The 18,076-nt window shown below is 36.3% G+C and overlaps 1 protein-coding gene across 6 annotated transcripts in view; it reads left to right on the top strand.

Moving 5' to 3' along the window:
* FYB1 (FYN binding protein 1) overlaps positions 1-18,076 on the top strand; it is a 203,536-nt gene that overhangs the window by 160,258 nt on the left and 25,202 nt on the right. For all 6 annotated transcript variants that reach the window (XM_037798838.1, XM_037798839.1, XM_037798840.1 and 3 more), the window contains 2 exons: positions 1,165-1,264; positions 3,182-3,344. In XM_037798838.1, coding sequence (XP_037654766.1) covers positions 1,165-1,264; positions 3,182-3,344 — 263 coding nt within the window. The remainder of the gene's footprint in view (positions 1-1,164; positions 1,265-3,181; positions 3,345-18,076) is intronic.

The raw sequence follows: 18,076 nt of genomic DNA, 5'->3' as shown, positions 1-18,076 counted from the left end.
TCTTGAAAATTCTTTTGAAATAGAAAATAACATGATAGGATGCTTTCTTGTACTCTAGTAATTACAAGATGATCTGATACATATTTGTATAAAAGTAAGAACAACTCTAGCTTTTTCAAGAAAAAAGAAAAGTGAGTAAAAAGATCCGTACTTGATTAAAGGATGAAAGTTACAAAACTTGAATATAGTAAGTAGTGTCCTCTGAGCAGTGCTGGTAAAATGTATGAATGAACTCTTCATTTTTTACCAGCATAGTTAAACTAATTTTACTGAACTAGAGAAAGCATCATTATCAAAGAACATGAAAGGAAAATATGCTGTCATTCATATAAGAAGATCAAGTTCTACTGGTAAAACAAACAAGAAAGATGAAAAAAGAAGAATTGTTCTAGTTTTTCACTTCCCCATAAAAGGAAAATCTAATCTTCAACATATCCTCAAATTTCAGTATTCTTTACCATCAAGAAGTTACTTTTTAAAGTTCTATCCCTAACAGTTTTTAAGTCACTTTTCTGTTTATATTACTGTAGAAATGCCATCACATTCTATAAAAACAGCTGATGAGGAGCCCATGGTCAAATATCAACCTCTTTCTTCAAGCAATTAATAGAGTGATTAAGATGGAGATTGAATATTAGCAATGTTCCTTAAGGAGTCCCTTCTTACAATATCTAAAATCTTACCTTTTACCTAATTTTTTTTTTCATTTAGCAACATTTACCACCATCTACCCTGCTCCATTTTAAGTATAATGTGTTCTTTAAAAAAAAGAAAAAGCTTTCTCTATGACATTGGCCAACCCCTTAATTATTTATCTTTAAAAATTAAAGGTTTTGAAAATATAGGAGATGAGGAATAGGTTGAATCATATAAAATTGATGATATTGCAAACATGTTTAAGCTACAACTCAGTGATTTTACTTAGTTTAACTTAATAGATAATCTCTATTTACTTCCATTTTTAACCCAGAATTTGTGTTCTTGTGAAGACTCTCTCCTGTATAATGAAATTTCATCATTTATTACACTGAATCATACTAGATTTCTAAGAAAAAGTTTTAATGGAAAACAATATTTAACAAAAATTCAATGTTATGAATTGTTTCATTTCATACTATATTTTTGAAATAAAGTGTCATTTATTTATGTGTTCTGCTATCCTAGCCAGGGAATCAATATTGGAAAGTCCAAGACAGAAGAAAAAGACCCTAAGAAGCTGAAAAAGCAGGAAAAAGAAGAAAAAGACTTCAGGAAAAAATTTAAAGTATGTCATATTTAAATATGATACAGAGTTCAGAACACTGATGATTGGCTCATCCAATTACTTTTTTTTAAGTCAATTTTGTTGAGATATATCCACATACCATACAGTCATCCAAAGTATACAATCAGTTCTTCACAGCACAATCATATAGTTGTGCATTCATCACCCCAATCTATTCTTGAACATTTTCCTTGTACCAGAAAAAGTGAAAATAAAAATAAAAGTAAAAGTAAAAAAGAACACCCAAATCTTCCCTCCTACCCTATTTTTCATTTAGTTTTTTGTCCCCATTTTTCTACTCATTCATCCATCCACAGGGAGTGTGATCCACAAAGCTTTTACAACCACACTGTCACCCCTTACAAGCTACATTGCTATACAATCGTCTTCAAGAGTCAAGGCTACTGGATTGCAGTTTGATAGTTTCAGGTGTTTACTTCTAGCTATTCCAGTGCATTAAAACCTAAAAAAGGCTGTCTATATAGTGCATAAGAATGCCCACCAGAGTGACCTCTCGACTCCATTTGGAATCTCTCAGCCACTGAAACTTTATTTCGTTTCATTTCACATCCCCCTTTTGGTCAAGAATGTTCTCAATGCCATAATATCAGGTCCAGATTCATCCCCAGGAGTCATATCCTGCATTGTCAGGGAGATTTACACACCTGGGAGACAGATCCCATGTAGGGGGGAGGATAATGAGATCACCTGCCAAGTGGCTTAGCTAGAGAGAGAGGGCCACATCTGAGCAACAAAGAGGGACTCAGGGGGAGTATCTTAGGCACAATTATAAGCAGGTTAGCCTCTCCTTTGCAGTAATGAGCTTCATAAGGGCAAGTCCCATGATAGAGGGCTGGGCACATCAAATCGCCAGTCCTCAATGTTTGTGAGAACATCAGCAACAAACCAGGTGAGGAAGCCCAACACCTCTGCATTTTCCCCCAGCTCCTCAGGGGGGCCCTGCATATGTATTTTTATTCTCTGTCCAAATAACTTTGGGAAGTGTCTCTATTTCACACTAACCTATGTAAACCTACCAGGTCTCATTTCCTATTAGAAGTCCCATGTAATTATGGTATTTGAACAAACTGTACAAGTTAAATTGTTTAGGAAATATAGATTTTACACCAATTAAACATCTCTTCCCTTGGTCTCACATGGAATTTGCAGTTTTAAAACACAGTCAGTATTGTCCTTTACCCTTTGGCCTGATTTGCCCTAGTCCTAACCACATCTGCTTCATTCATATCTCTAGTTGAAGTCCCGACTCTTTTTCAGGTTTTTAAACAGTTGCTATATGTGCTAATACTGACATTCATATCTGCTGAGCTCTAACTCTGAGTTTCAGGTGTCACACAGATACCCAAAGTTCCAGGGATTGATCAGGTTATATACAAAGGGTTCAGCATCTCAGAATCTGGAGATAGCCATTACAATTCAGGAACGGATGTGACTGCTGTAAGAGCTTACAGTCTAGGGACCGTTACAATAAGCATTCCCCTTCATCAATTATTTTTAATGTACATTTTTAAAGTATGAGTATCAATATTGCCATTTATCTTTTCCATCATCATTCTTCTATTTTCTACAAATTTAGTTTAGATTTAATTTATTCCTATAGCAAATTAAGCAAGTTGTCATACATATACAATAAGCATTCTGTGATAATAATCATCTAAAAATAGTTGTCCTTTAAGACTAGATAGGAAGGTAGTCTAAAAATAGTTGTTATATTAGCTTGGTGAGTTTATGAGTGACTTTCACCTCTCCAACTTTTCTTGAATGTACTTATGTTATCTATTGAAAATAATGAGCTATTTATTTAGCAAAGACCTTCTTAATAAATCTGTCAGCAAATGTATTACTGTGATGATATATATCAGCCAATAATTTAAATTCTTTTCTTTGTTTTTCTAGTATGATGGTGAAATTAGAGTCTTATATTCAACCAAAGTTGCACCTTCCTTAACTTCTAAAAAGTGGGGAACCAGGGATCTACAGCTGAAGCCTGGTGAATCTCTTGAAGTTATTCAAAACACAGATGATACAAAAGTTCTCTGCAGGAACGAAGATGGAAAATGTAAGTCAATCCTTACACTACATATATACAACCCTCCAGTATTTCTTAAGAGGCAAACAAGTTTAATGATTGCCACTGTTTTCATTAACTCTTTCACTCTTCGCTTTGTGCATTGTGGAAAACATTAAGAAACAAGAGATTTCACTGTGCTGACATCAGTATATCTTATTTAATCTCTTTTCATTTACTACATGTGTATATAAACTGTAGTGCCAGGGTAATGCCAAATTAGTGTTTCTCAAATTGCAGCTATTTGTAATTTCCACCAGCATCAGAAAACTCTTGAGCGCATACTAAAATTGCAGTTGCTTGGACCCATCCTTGACATGCTGAATCATGAGCTCAGGGAGTCAAGTGGAATCAAGCATAACTCCTTCCTTAGCTTGTTCTTATATACACTAAAGTTAATAAAGTAGTAAGTAGATCTTGTTCTGTACTGGTTTTGAAGTTATATAGCATATTTCACTCTTAGAATTTCCAGTTTCCCTACCTTGCATATTCACTTACTCCCATTTCCTATCTGAACACACTTAATGTGGCATACTATCCTAAAGAAATATGAGTCTTTGCCTTCTTTGACTTTATCAGCTATTAAAGCTGACAGATGGAAATATTTTTGTCAGTTTTTATAAGAAGTTTGTTTCATTTAATATCCATATGCTGTCCTATCTTTGGAATTGGATAGCCAAAATGGCTGTCCCAATATCAACTTGGTTAGTCTACAGGGAAAACATGGACCCTGAGTTGAATTGTAATAAAATGAAGGTGACTCAGGGTCAGGAACTGAAACAAAGTTTCAAAAATAAAGCACAGTGACTCAAGGGTAGAGAAAATGGATCTCCATGAATGTTATGGAGAAACTGTGATTAACTTTTAAAAGAGAAAACGGAACGTGGGAACAAAGGTTAAAAGTCAGGGGCGGTGTAGTATTAAGACTTAAAAACTCACTGAAGATAATTGGTAGACAGTGCTTAGGAGACAACAAAAAGAAGCCCATTCAGACTAGCATTTGGGGGGTCTACCCTAAGGAACAGCCCTAAATGTAGAAAAAATTATACATATTTAAAAGCCAACAAAATATGAAGTGCATTCATTAATAAAAATTGATTAAATAAATTATAATAAATATACTCAATGATGATGGTTGTAACTTAAGGAAATTCTCATGACATAATATTAAGAGAAATGTAGAAGGGGCACTTCCCAAACATGGGTTCATTGCTCAGTGTGGCCAATAGAAGTCACACCAAACCAGGTTGAAGAGGAAAAGAGGGTTTATTATTTACACCAGCAGGAGACAGGGGAAGTTTTCCCAAATATGCCTCCCCAAAGTGTTTCTTCAATTGGGTTTTATACTCAGGTTCAGAGACAAAGAGAGAGAATCATTTAATTAACATGCAGCAAGAGTGATAGACCAAAGGCTTATGTATATCTGGGAGGTTTGGGGAAATTGCCCAGTGATTCTTTAGTTGGCTAACCCCATTAGAGACAAAGGGAGTTAACCATTTCAGTTAACATGTAACAGGTTTGGAGAACTTCAGTTACTTAGTTATTTCCTGTTTTCTTCAGGAGCTAGGAGACACCTGTGAAAGGTGAAAACTTTACATTTACATATTGTTGCAGACTTTACAATTTCCTGCTTACTTACAGTTTTGGGTTATATTTTAAAAGTTACTGTTACAATTTTCCCCTTAAAACAATATTCATTTTCAATTTGGGGAATTGGTCCATTGTTTGTTCTGGCTGCTTCCTGCTGACAATTGGGGTGAAGTACTTAAGGGTGAAATTTCTGACTTATAACTTGTAGATATTGTCAATTCCCTTCAGGGGAGAGTGGATTATTGTTAGTCAGAGTTCTGGAAGATGAAAAGGGTTTTGCACATTTGAGTTATTATTTCAGTAGCTAGAAAGAAGAGGCATTAAATAGGACAAGAGTAGTTATAATGATTAGGAAGACTATAAGCACGGTTTGAGGAAGAGTCCGTAACCATGACCCTATTCCTGAAGATAGCCAACTGAATAGATCAGAAAAATTAGAATTATCGACTGGTGTACTCATAGTTAGAACTTGGTCATTTAGGTGTTTGATTAACTAAATTATAATAAATATATTCAATGATGAGGATTATAACTTAAGGAAATTCTCATGACAATGTAAAGAGAAATAAGAAGGCTACTTTATGGGGATAGGATTTAGAGACATGTTAAAAAAAATTAACTAAATAAAACATAGTAACCCAAAAGAAATTACACCAAAATGCTAATAGTGGCTAATTAGGGTGACAGACCTGTATGATATGTTTTATTTTTGCTACTTTCCACATTTCATATTTTTCACAATAGAGAATGGTCCTAGTGTAGTTGTCATATGATCCTCTCTCCAGTGGAGAAGTTTCAGACACATTTTGCCTTTGTCATGGTAGAAGAAACTCTTGCAATGCTGTCCTGAAACTCCTGTCCTTAGCAGCAAATCCTATCTACAGCAATGCTCCTCCAGCTTCAATGCGTATACACATACCCATGAGTATCTTGTTAAAACGTAAATTCCAATTTGGTAGGTCTGAGATGAGGTCTGAAATTTGCTTTGTTACCAAACTCCATTGTAACTGCTGCCACTGGTCCATGGAGTACACTCGGAGTAACAAGGTTGTAAGTGACCTCATCAGCAAACATGTATGGATGTACATGAGCAGGAATAGATATACCACCAGTAACAGAAACTCAGATAAAGGACTCCTACCTTCCTAGTAATCACTAGACCTTAAGAATATGGATGAGCAATAGCTCTAATCAGGACAATTTAACAATTTTCTGCTATTTCCTATTTGGATATCAATATTCTAAGTATTATTATGAATACTGGAGGGTCCTTGTCTTCTTCAAATTTATCATCTTTTTAAAATGAGATTTGGAAATATTTCATAAACGTCTGGTAGATTACAACTTCCATGTAAATTTTATCTTCTTTTACTGGTGAAATATCAACACACTTTATGATTTCCAAGCTCAATGATGATTAATTCAATTCTTAGATGGTTTTCAGGTCCATTTCAAAAAGGATGGAAACTAGACAACTATATTATATCCTTTGCACTTAGGTATTTGTTGTTCTGTTATTAGAAAACTTTGGGCTTGATTTTGTCTTAGTTTGGATGCCCTGAAAGCAGATCTTGAGATAAGGATGTGAATACAAGTTGTTTGTTTGGGAGGTGATTGCAGGAAGTACCTGCAGGCAAATGGAGAAGTGAGATAGGGAGGGGAAGGCAGTCAAGAAAGTCTTGTTGTTAAAAAAGTTACCTCTTGGCCCCACCGCAATCAAGATGACGGAGTGAGATGCTTCAGGGCTCTGTCACCCCATAGAAACTTTGAACAACCAGTAAGAACTGGCAGAAACATCTTTTTCAAAGCTCCATACAACAGTTAAAGGACTGCAGTAACAGGGCAAGCACTGAATCAAGGAAAAGGCTACTTAAAAGTGGTGAACTCTCATGATATCCCAGTTGGCACCTCCCTTACCACTCACTAGGACAGATTCCTTGTCCCAGTTCTGGAGGGAGCAGAGTAACCCTTTGCACATTCTGGGAGCATGTATGTCTGGTCCAATCTGTGAGGTGGTGGCCTGAGGGACTCATCACTCCTGACCTTGCCCTACATGTAGAAGGCAGCTCAACAAACTTTCCTACAAAATGCTGTAAGAGGGTAGTCAACAGTCTGCCTGGTGCAAAGGATTGCAGTCTGTAGGATTTACAGCATAGTTCCTGGATACATGAGGAAATTATTTCCTAGGAAAGAGGGGGCATTTGTATCTGTGTGAATGGGGGAATTCCTAGGGCCACTCACACACCTGCCTAAGAAAAGAGGCATATGCAGAAAGCACTGGGGACTATTTGGGATCATGGAAAAGTTTTGGTAATGGATGGTGATGATGGAAGCACAATACTGTGAACATAATTAACAGTACTGAGTTATATACTTGAATATAGTTAAAAGGGGAAATTTTAGGTTTTATATACGGTGCTAGAAATAAATTTTTAAAAAAATCCATGGAACTGCATAACACAAAAAGTGAACCCTAAGTTAAACCATGGACTAAAGTTAATAGTACAATTATAGAACTGTACTTTTGTCAATTGTAACAAATGTTTCACCTCACTGCAAGGTGTTAATAATAGAGTGGTTCTCCGGTTTGCTAATGCTGCCATTATGCAAAATACCAGAAATGGATTGGTTTATATAAAGGGGGTTTATTACGTTACACAATTACAGTCCAAAGGCCATGAAAATGTCCAAATTGAGGCATCAACAAGAGGATGCTTCACTGAAGAATGGCCAATGGCATCCAGAACACCTCTGGCAGCTGGAAAGGCACATGGCTGGCATCAGCTAGCGCTTTGCTCCAAGGTTGTGTTTCAAAATGGCTTTCTCCAAAATGTCTCTCTCAGCTTTTCTTGGTGAGTTTTGTCCTCTCTTAGCTTCTCCAGAGCAAACTCTGGGCTAGCATCTCAAAGGGTCAGCATCTCCAAATGTCCTTCTGTTTGCATCTCAAAGCATCTCTAAGCATCAGCAAGCATCTCTTGGGGCATTTTTTGTCCTGCTCTCTGTGTGAACTCCCTTTAAAGGAGTCCAGTAAACTAATCAAGACCTACCCTGAATGGGCGGGGTCAAATCTCCATGGAAACATGCAATCAAGAGGTTACACCCTAATCATAAAAATTAATAAATCTGCCCCCACAAGATTGCAGTAAAGAATATGGCTTTTGGAGGACATAATGTATCCAAACCGGCAAAGGTGGTATATGAGAGTCCTGTTATTTTATGCATGATTGTTCTATAACCCACAGCTTCCCTAATAGTACTTCTCCTGAAGTAAGAAGGGTGAGGGTATATGGAAGGGGTACCACAAGCATCTGCTACTGCCTTTCAGGTCAGGCATTATTCCAAGATTTAATGATCATATTTGGTTAATTTCATGTTTATTTTTCCAATCTTCCTATTTGTTCTTCCTTGGATCAGATCTTAGACATTCTTAATTTCCTTAATTTCTGATCCATTCCTCATATACCTTTATGGAACTTGGGGTGATTGCTACATGGGTTTATGGTGGCTTAGAGCTGTACACCCCAGAAAAACATGTACTTAAACGTTACCCATTCCTGTGAGTGTAAACCCATTGTAAATAGGACTTTTGATGACATTACTTCAGTTAAGGTGTGGCCCAACTTAATCAGGTTGGATATTAATTCTATTACTGGAGTCTTTTATAAGTAGAATGAAATTCAAACACACACACAGAGAGAGAGAAAGCCATGGGAAGAAGCAAGGAGAGGCCATCATGTACACTCCAGTGACAGAAAAGCCAAGGACAAAGGGTCACCAGCAACCAGCCCCAGAACACCACGGTCTTCTGAGAGAAAGCATCACCTGGATGATGCTTTGATTTTGGTCTTTTTCTAGCCTCAAAACTGTGAGCCAATAAATTCCCATTATTTAAGCCAATCCATTGTATGGATTTGTTTTAGCAGCAAGGAACTAAAATGGGGTTCAACCATTCCTCACCTAGATTATTGCAATAGCTTTTCAAATAACTTGTATCATGTCAGTAAGCCCCAGCTACCAATCCCAGTGAAGAGGGCTTACTGCTTGGAGGATGGCAAACATTTCTGCTCACTCCATGGACCCGTGGTGTCACGGTCGCCAAGGAAGACACCACACACAAGCACTGGTTGGTACAACACTTTATGGGGCATTGGTCTCCCATGGCCAATGGTTCCCTCTGTATGGCAAACCCAGGACCATGGTTTACACACACCCTGTTTATGTGGCAATATGGGAAAAGACCTCATTTTTGTTGTTTTGTTTTGTTTTATGACACACATTCTTAAAGAGCACAAAGAAGTTCATTGTTCACCAGAACAGGAAAGGATCATCCTATAAAGAAGGACCTGGGCTGAGCATGACCTTACTGCCTAGCCTTGGAATAAGGGAATGTTCCAAGTCCAAGGCTATGATTAGGGCAAGCCCAGGGAGGGGTGGTAGGTCATGCAATGGCTCCTACCCCAACAATATGTCTGTCTTTACTCTTTCTCTTGGCCAATCCACCCACCATATTGTTACCAAAATATTATTTTTTAAAACTCAGGAAGTCCTTAGTATAGCTTACAAAAGCCTATAAAACCCTTTATGATCCAACCCTACCCTCATTGACTGCTGTTTCCCCACCTGCAGCCGATGTTCCAGAAATACAAACTACTTACTTATCATTCCCTGAATAGATAATGCTATTTTACCCTCTTATACTATTTTATTTGATTTGGAATACCCGTAGTTGTCTATTAATAGCAATCAGTTGTCATCTAAAATTGGAAGTTCCCCCACTGTATCACAATTAATCTCTGGCTGCTCTGGCTGGCCACCCTATCACAATTAATCTCTCCGTAACTCTACTGTTCCAGTTTGTGAATGCTGCCGTTACGCAAAATTCCAGAAATGGATTGGCTTTTATAAAGGGGGTTTATTTGGGTACAAATTTACAGTCCTAAGGTCATAAAAGTGTCCAAACTAAGGCATCAACAAGAGGACACCTTCACTGAAGAATGGCCAATGGCATCCAGAACACCTCTGTTAGCTGGGAAGGCATGTGGCTGGCATTTGCTCCCAGGTTCTGGTTTCAAAATGGCTTTCTCCAAAATGTCTCTGGGCTTCTGGCTTCACTCCTGTCTCTCAGCAACTGTGCATCGTTGCTGCTTGCTCCCAGGGCGTTTCTCTCTCTAAGCATCTCGGGGTCCTCTCTTAGCTTCTCCAGGGCAAACTCCAGTCTTCATTTCTCAGCTTACAAACATCCTTGTGTCCGCATCTCCAAGTGTCTCCAAGCATCAGCAAGCATCTGAGTCTGTGTCGGCTCTTAGCTTCTTTCTTAAATACCCCAGTGAACTAATCAAGACCCACCCTGAATGGGCAGGGCCGCACATCCATAGACATAATTTAATCAAAGGTATTATGCACAGTTGAGTAAGTCACATCTCCTGGGAAACATTCAATCAAAAAGTCCCATCCTAATCAAAAGTCTAATAAGTCTGGCCCCACAAGATTGAATTAAAGAACGTGGTTTTCTGAGGGACATAATATATTCAAACCGGCCCATCCACTGAACTATCCTTTTGTCACTGTAATTGTCATTATTGTTTTACCAATCTATCACTCTTATTATACTCTGAGCTTAAGAGTAGCTTCAATGACATATTCTCAACATTGTATTCCCAGCACATTGTACAATGTCTAGCACCTTGGATAGAACTTGCTGTGTTGAATTTTACAATTTGGAAACTGAAGTTGGACAACCAGATGAAGTTTGACATGTATACACTCACAGGAAGTCTAGTAGTTAATTTAACTGGTTGGAAGACAGAAATTCTCAATCTTAGCCACAGCAATGTGGTTAGCTTGTTGTGTGTCATTGGGGACCCTCTAAATCTTTCAGTTCTTATTTCTGTATCTTCTGATTAGCACCAAAGACATTTGCAAGCCAATGTCATGGTGACCCCAACATTTTTCTTATCCTCCCTTCTTCTTTAATCCACCAAGGAAAAGAAAATACAGCTTACTTAAACCTAAAGCTGGTGATGATAGAAATGAATGGCTAAAGCATTAACAATAATCTCTTACCATTGTGAAGAGGGGGACAAGCCACTTTCACAGACAGTATCACATTTGATCAAAGCTCACCCACTGACTTGTGGAAGTGCACACCATGAAGGCATGGGAATCTTAAATATGTAATTCTGGCGCATCACCAAATGTTTAGAATTTCTCACTAACTTTTGTGCATATTCCACAACTCAGTGCCTCATAAGCTGTGAGTTTTCTCATGTCTCATTACTGGGGAAAAATTTCTACAAAGAGTGTGGAATGAGGCCAAAATCATCTCCATTTCAATTGGGCATCAGAGGAAGAGAGACTTTAGGTTGCTTTTATGAAGATTTTCCCAAATCCAATTGATCATTTATTTGCTTAAGTAATTTTTTTTATTTATAAGATGCTCACTGAAGAAATTTTTGAAAATTTAGAAATCTCACAATCACCCTGATTTAAAGCCCCAGAAATAATTACAGAGGAAGAGGAAAAGGAGGAAGAAAACTTTTTATAAAATTAGGGTAATTTATATTCAGTATTACAGATGGCATTTTTTTTTCTTTCTATTGTATTATGAACATTTTCCCTTGAAGTTGAGTATTATTTCACCCTAGGTAAATTTATATAATATGATTCTATTATTTTTAAACTGCATGAGAACAAATTGAGTAAATTTGACTTTATTTCTGGATTTGCTAAGAACAAATGAAATAATGAGGAAATTGTATGTTGTCATTTTTATTAAGTAAAAAATTGAAAATATTAGAACAAAGATAATTATAATTTTTCCAAAAACTACTTTTTATTTCCTTCGTGATTTCCCATTCACAACACCCTCCTGAAAGGTGAGTCATTAGTCGAGACACATCTGCAGGTTAGCAAAGATTTTGGGAAGAAATTAACTAGCACACATGGGGGATAGTTGCTAACATTCTTAACTAGCTCTACTCTTTCAAATATTTCAAAACATTTGTTTCAAGCCATTGTGTTCTGCTCCATGAATGTGAGGTTTCCAAATAATAATTTCATATTATCTTTGAGAAACCTGGTGCGCTGGCACGCACAATATTGTAGGGCTGACTAAATAAGGCAGCCATTTACATAGTACAGAACCATGATGCGCTTTTTGTTTATTTCATTTGTTTGTATTTTTCATGAACATTCCTTTTGATGGATTTACATGGAATATGTGAGCAAAGAGCATTTTCCTTCTGCAAAAAAAATTATTTCTAGGAACTATAGTTTACAGATAATATAAAAATTCATGGTAAGTAACTTGTTTTGACACTGCTGTGAATCTTGCTTTTAATTGATGAGATTTTAACAGAGATTTTTAAAAGTGTTAGACAGCAAAACCTATACTGTTTTAATACTATAAAAATTCTATATAATTGCAATTTATAGCTAATGAGCCCCAAATTATCACATCATTTCAGGGAACTAAAATAGAGCAGCATAGTCACATCCCACACCTCATCTCCTTGATACATATTACTTAAATAATATTCATAATAATTGATGTTTATGTAACACACACACACACACACACACACAAATCCTCACAGTGTTCAACAAAAGAAAAACCTGTTCCTTAGAACTTTTACAGGCAAGAATTGCAGGGAATGAAGCAAGGACTTAGAATCTAAAAGAATATGCTTTTATAATTAATTTTGTGAACTTGAGATAACCAAGATATATATCATGAATTATTAACTGACCATGTAAGGGACTGTTTTATAGTGTTTTATCTAGGTCACAAAATTTTTAGCACAATTTAATTTAAAAATTAGATTACCCAAAAGCATAGAAAAATAGTAAGACCTTTAATTTCCAAAAACGGTGATTATATTTTCTTTGTTTTTTTTTTAATTTCCTTTTTTTAATTTTTTATTTTTTCTTTATTAGAGAAGTTGTAGTGTACAGAACAATCATGCATAAAATACAGGATTCCCATATACCACCCCACCATCAATACCTTGCATTGATGTGGAACATTTGTTACAATTGATAATAGCCCATTTTTTAATGCAATTTTATTGAGATATACTCACATACATTAACAGAATGAAGGACAAAAACCACATGGTCATTTCAATTGATGCAGAAAAGACATTTGACAAAAAATCGTTTATTGACAAAAACACTTAGAACTCTAGGGATAGTAGGAAACTTCCTCTACATGATAAAGGGCGTATATGAAAAGCTGACAGCTAACATCCATCCTACTTAATGGTGAAAGACTGAAAGCTGTCCCTCCAAGATCAAGAGCAAGACAAAGATGCCAATGTCATCGCTGTTATTCAACATTGTATTGGAAGTTCTTTCCAGCGCTATTAAGCAAGAAAAAGAAATAAAGGCATCTGAATTGGAAAGGAAGAAATAAAAGTTCTCTTATTTGCAGATGATATGATCGTACTTACAGAAACTCCTGAGAAATCCACAACAAAGCCCCTAGAGCTAATAAGTGAATTCAGCAGGATGAATTCATCCACAGTATACAATCAGTGGCACATGGTATCATCTTATAGTTGTATGTTCATCACCACAGTCAATTTTCAAATGTTTTCATTACTCCAATATAAAGAAAAAATACTTAAAAATATACAAAAAAATTAAAGAAATAAAAAAGAACACCGAAACCATCCCATATCCCTTCTTCCCCCTAGTATTTATATATTTTTTGTCATTATTTTATTACTCATTTGCCCATACACTGGTTAAGGGAGTGTCAGTCACAAGGTTTTCACTATCAAACAGTCACACAATAAAAGCTATATAGTTATACAATTATCATCAAGAGTCAAGTCTACTGGATTACCATTCAACAGATATAAGTATTTCCTTCCATCTGATAATAGCCCATTTTTATAATTGTAGAATGAATTAAAGTCCATGGTGTAACAGAGTGTTCATTATTTGTGTAGTGTAGTTCCATGGATTTTTTTTAATTTTTTATTGTTACCATATATGCAATCTAACATTATCCCTTTTAATCATATTCAGATAAATATTTCCGTGCTAATTGCATTCACAATGTTGTACTACCATCACCATCATCCATTACCAAAACTTTTCCATTATTCTAAATAGGACCCTGTACATTTTAAGCCTTAACTTTCCATTCCCTATCTATCACCACCCTGTCCCCTGGTAACCTATATTCTAGACTATGACTCTATTCTAATAGTGAGATTGTACAATATTTGTACTTTTGTGTCTGGCTTACTCCATTCAACATGATGTCTTCAAGGCTCACCTGTGTTGTTGCAAGTATCAGGATTTCATTACCTTTTACTGCTGAATAATACTCCATTGTAAATAAGTACCACATTTTATTTATCTGTTCTTGATGGACACTTGGGTTGCTTCCATCTTTTGTCATGTGAATAATGCTGCTATGAACATCAGCGTAAAAATATCTGTTTGAGTCCCTGCTTCCATTCTTTTGGGTATATACCTAGTAGGGGGATTGCTGGATCATAATGGTAATTCTATTCTTAGCTTCTTGAGGAACCATCAAACTTCTTCCACAGCAGCAGTTATGGAACCATTATACCTTTATTGGATACGTGGTTTCCAAATATTTTCTCCCATTGCGTAAGTTGTTTTACTTTCATGATGAAGTCCTTTGAGGAACAAAAGTATTTAATTTTAATGAGGTACCACCTATCTATTTTTTCTTTAGTTGTGTGTGCTTTGGTGTGAAGTCTAAGAAATGATTGCTTAACACAAGATTATGATGATGCTTCTCTGCATTTTTTTCTAGGAGTTTGATAGTTCTAGCACTTATATTAAGGTCTTTGTCAGATCCACCTTGAGTTCATTTTTTTATATGATGTAAGATTGATGTCCTCCTCCTTCTTCTTCTTCTTCTTTTTTATTTTTTCAAATAGAGATCCAGTTTTCTCAGCACCAATTGTTGAAGAGACTTTTTTTTTCCAAGTGAGTATAGTCTTTGCCACCTTGTCAAAAGTCAGTTAGCCATAATTGTGAGTGTTGATTTCTAAGCTCTATATTCTATTCCGTTGGTCTATATGTCTGTCCTTGTGCCAGTACCATGCTGTTTTGATTACTATAGCTTTGTAATAAGTTTTTTTTTTTTAATTCAGTTTTATTGAAATATATTCACAAACCATACAGTCATCCATGGTATACAATCAACTGTTCACAGTATGATCATATAGTTATGCGTTCATCACCACAATCTATTTCTGAACATTTTCCTTACATCAGAAAGAATCAGAATAAGAATAAAAAATAAAAGTGAAAAGAGAATACCCAAACCATCCCCCCATCCCACCCTATTTGTCATTTAGTTTTTACTCCCATTTTTCTACTGATTTTTTTTTCAATCTTTTAACTTTGTTTATCAAAAAATTAAAAACAAACAGGCAAACAACAACCAAAAAAACCCCACAACATTTCAAACAAAGCAATGGATTAAGGAAAACAAATAACCTAAAATAATTACTTTGCTTCCAATATGTTCCTACCATACCCCAAGAAAATTAATAAACCATGTCCAAACAGAGGAGTAAGAAAAACAAATAATCTAAAATAACTACATTGCTTCGAACATGTTCCTACCATACCCCAAGAAAATTAACAACCCCTAAGAAAACAAAGGAATAAGAGAAAAAAAAACCTAAAATAACTCTATTGCTTCCAACATGATCTTACTATATCCAAGAAAGTTTATAAACCATAATCATTCCTGAGCATTCCCATAACATTGAGATTACCCTCCATAGTTTATCTGTTTTTATTAGATTATCATTCCCCCTCCACTAATTGGTATCTCTAGGTCCCCTACATTCTACAGTATAAAACATTGTATATTTTTCACAGAATTCACATTAGTGGTAACATACAATATGTCTCTTTTTGTGCCTGGCTTATTTTGCTCAGCATTATGTCTTCTTTTTTTTTTTTTTTTTTTAATCTTCATTTTATTGAGATATATTCATATACCACGCAGTCATACAAAACAAATCGTACTTTCGATTGTTCACAGTACCATTACATAGTTGTACATTCATCACCCAAATCAATCCCTGACACCTTCATTAGCACACACACAAGAATAACAAGAATAATAATTAGAATGAAAAAGAGCAATTGAAGTAAAAAAGAACACTGGGTACCTTTGTCTGTTTGTTTCCTTCCCCTATTTTTCTACTCATCCATCCATAAACTAGACAAAGTGGAGTGTGGTCCTTATGGCTTTCCCAATCCCATTGTCACCCCTCATAAGCTACATTTTTATACAACTGTCTTCGAGATTCATGGGTTCTGGGTTGTAGTTTGATAGTTTCAGGTATCCACCACCAGCTACCCCAATTCTTTAGAACCTAAAAAGGGTTGTCTAAAGTGTGCATAAGAGTGCCCACCAGAGTGACCTCTCGGCTCCTTTTGGATTCTCTCTGCCACTGAAGCTGATTTCATTTCCTTTCACATCCCCCTTTTGGTCAAGAAGATGTTCTCCGTCCCACGATGCCAGGTCTACATTCCTCCCCGGGAGTCATATTCCACGTTGCCAGGGAGATTCACTCCCCTGGGTGTCTGATCCCACGTAGGGGGGAGGGCAGTGATTTCACCTTTCAAGTTGGCTTAGCTAGAGAGACAGGGCCACATCTGAGCAACAAAGAGGCATTCAGGAGGAGGCTCTTAGGCACAACCATAGGGAGGCCTAGCCTCTCCTTTGCAGCAACCGTCTTCCCAAGGGTAAAACCTGTGGTAGAGGGCTCAACCCATCAAACCACCAGTCCCCTATGTCTGTGGTCATGTTAGCAACCATGGAGGTGGGGTAGGCGAATACCCCTGCACTCTCCACAGGCTCCCCAAGGGGGCACCGCATCTTTTTTTTTCCTTGTTTTTTTTTTTTTTTTAACTTTCCCTTCTTTTTTAAATCAACTGTATGAAAAAAAAGTTAAAAAGAAAACAAACATACAATAAAAGAACATTTTAAAGAGACCATAACAAGGGAGTAAGAAAAAGACAACTAACCTAAGATAACTGCTTAACTTCCAACATGTTCCTACTTTACCCCAAGAAAGTTACCTAATATAGCAACATTTCTGTGAACTTGCTCCTACTATATCCATCAGAAATAAACAGACCATAGTCATTCCTGGGCATCCCCAGAACGTTAAATAGCTTATCTGTTCTTCTTGGATTATTGTTCCCCCTTCCTTAATTGCTCTCTATTGCTAGTTCCCCTATATTCTACATTATAAGCCATTTGTTTTATATTTTTCAAAGTTCACATTAGTGGTAGCATATAATATTTCTCTTTTTGTGCCTGGCTTATTTCGCTTAGCATTATGTCTTCAAGGTTCATCCATGTTGTCATATGTTTCACGAGATCGTTCCTTCTTACTGCCGCGTAGTATTCCATCGTGTGTATATACCACATTTTATTTATCCACTCATCTGTTGAAGGACATTTGGATTGTTTCCATCTTTCGGCAATTGTGAATAATGCTGCTATGAACATTGGCGGGCAGATATCTGTTCGTGTCACTGCTTTCCGATCTTCCGGGTATATACTGAGAAGTGCAATCGCTGGGTCGAATGATAACTCTATATCTAGTTTTCTAAGGAACTGCCAGACTGACTTCCAGAGTGGCTGAACCATTATACAGTCCCACCAACAATGAATAAGAGTTCCAATTTCTCCACATCCCCTCCAGCATTTGTAGTTTCCTGTTTGTTTAATGGCAGCCATTCTAACCGGTGTTAGATGGTTATCTCATTGTGGTCTTAATTTGCATCTCTCTAATAGCTAGTGAAGCTGAACATTTTTTCATGTGTTTCTTGGCCATTTGTATTTCCTCTTCAGAGAACTGTCTTTTCATATCTTTTGCCCATTTTATAATTGGGCCGACTGTACTATTGTCATTGAGTTGTAGGATTTCTTTATATATGCAAGATATCAGTCTTTTGTCAGATACATGGTTTCCAAAAATTTTTTCCCATTGAGTTGGCTGCCTCTTTTTTTTTTTTTTTTAATCATCATTTTATTGAGATATATTCACATACCACGCAGTCATACAAAACAAATCGTACTTTCGATTGTTTACAGTACCATTACATAGTTGTAC

This window comes from Choloepus didactylus, chromosome 11, assembly GCF_015220235.1.
Source record: "Choloepus didactylus isolate mChoDid1 chromosome 11, mChoDid1.pri, whole genome shotgun sequence".
NCBI lineage: Eukaryota > Metazoa > Chordata > Mammalia > Pilosa > Megalonychidae > Choloepus > Choloepus didactylus.
Note: the sequence above shows the minus strand (reverse complement) of the source record. Positions and strands in the feature narration are given on the sequence as shown.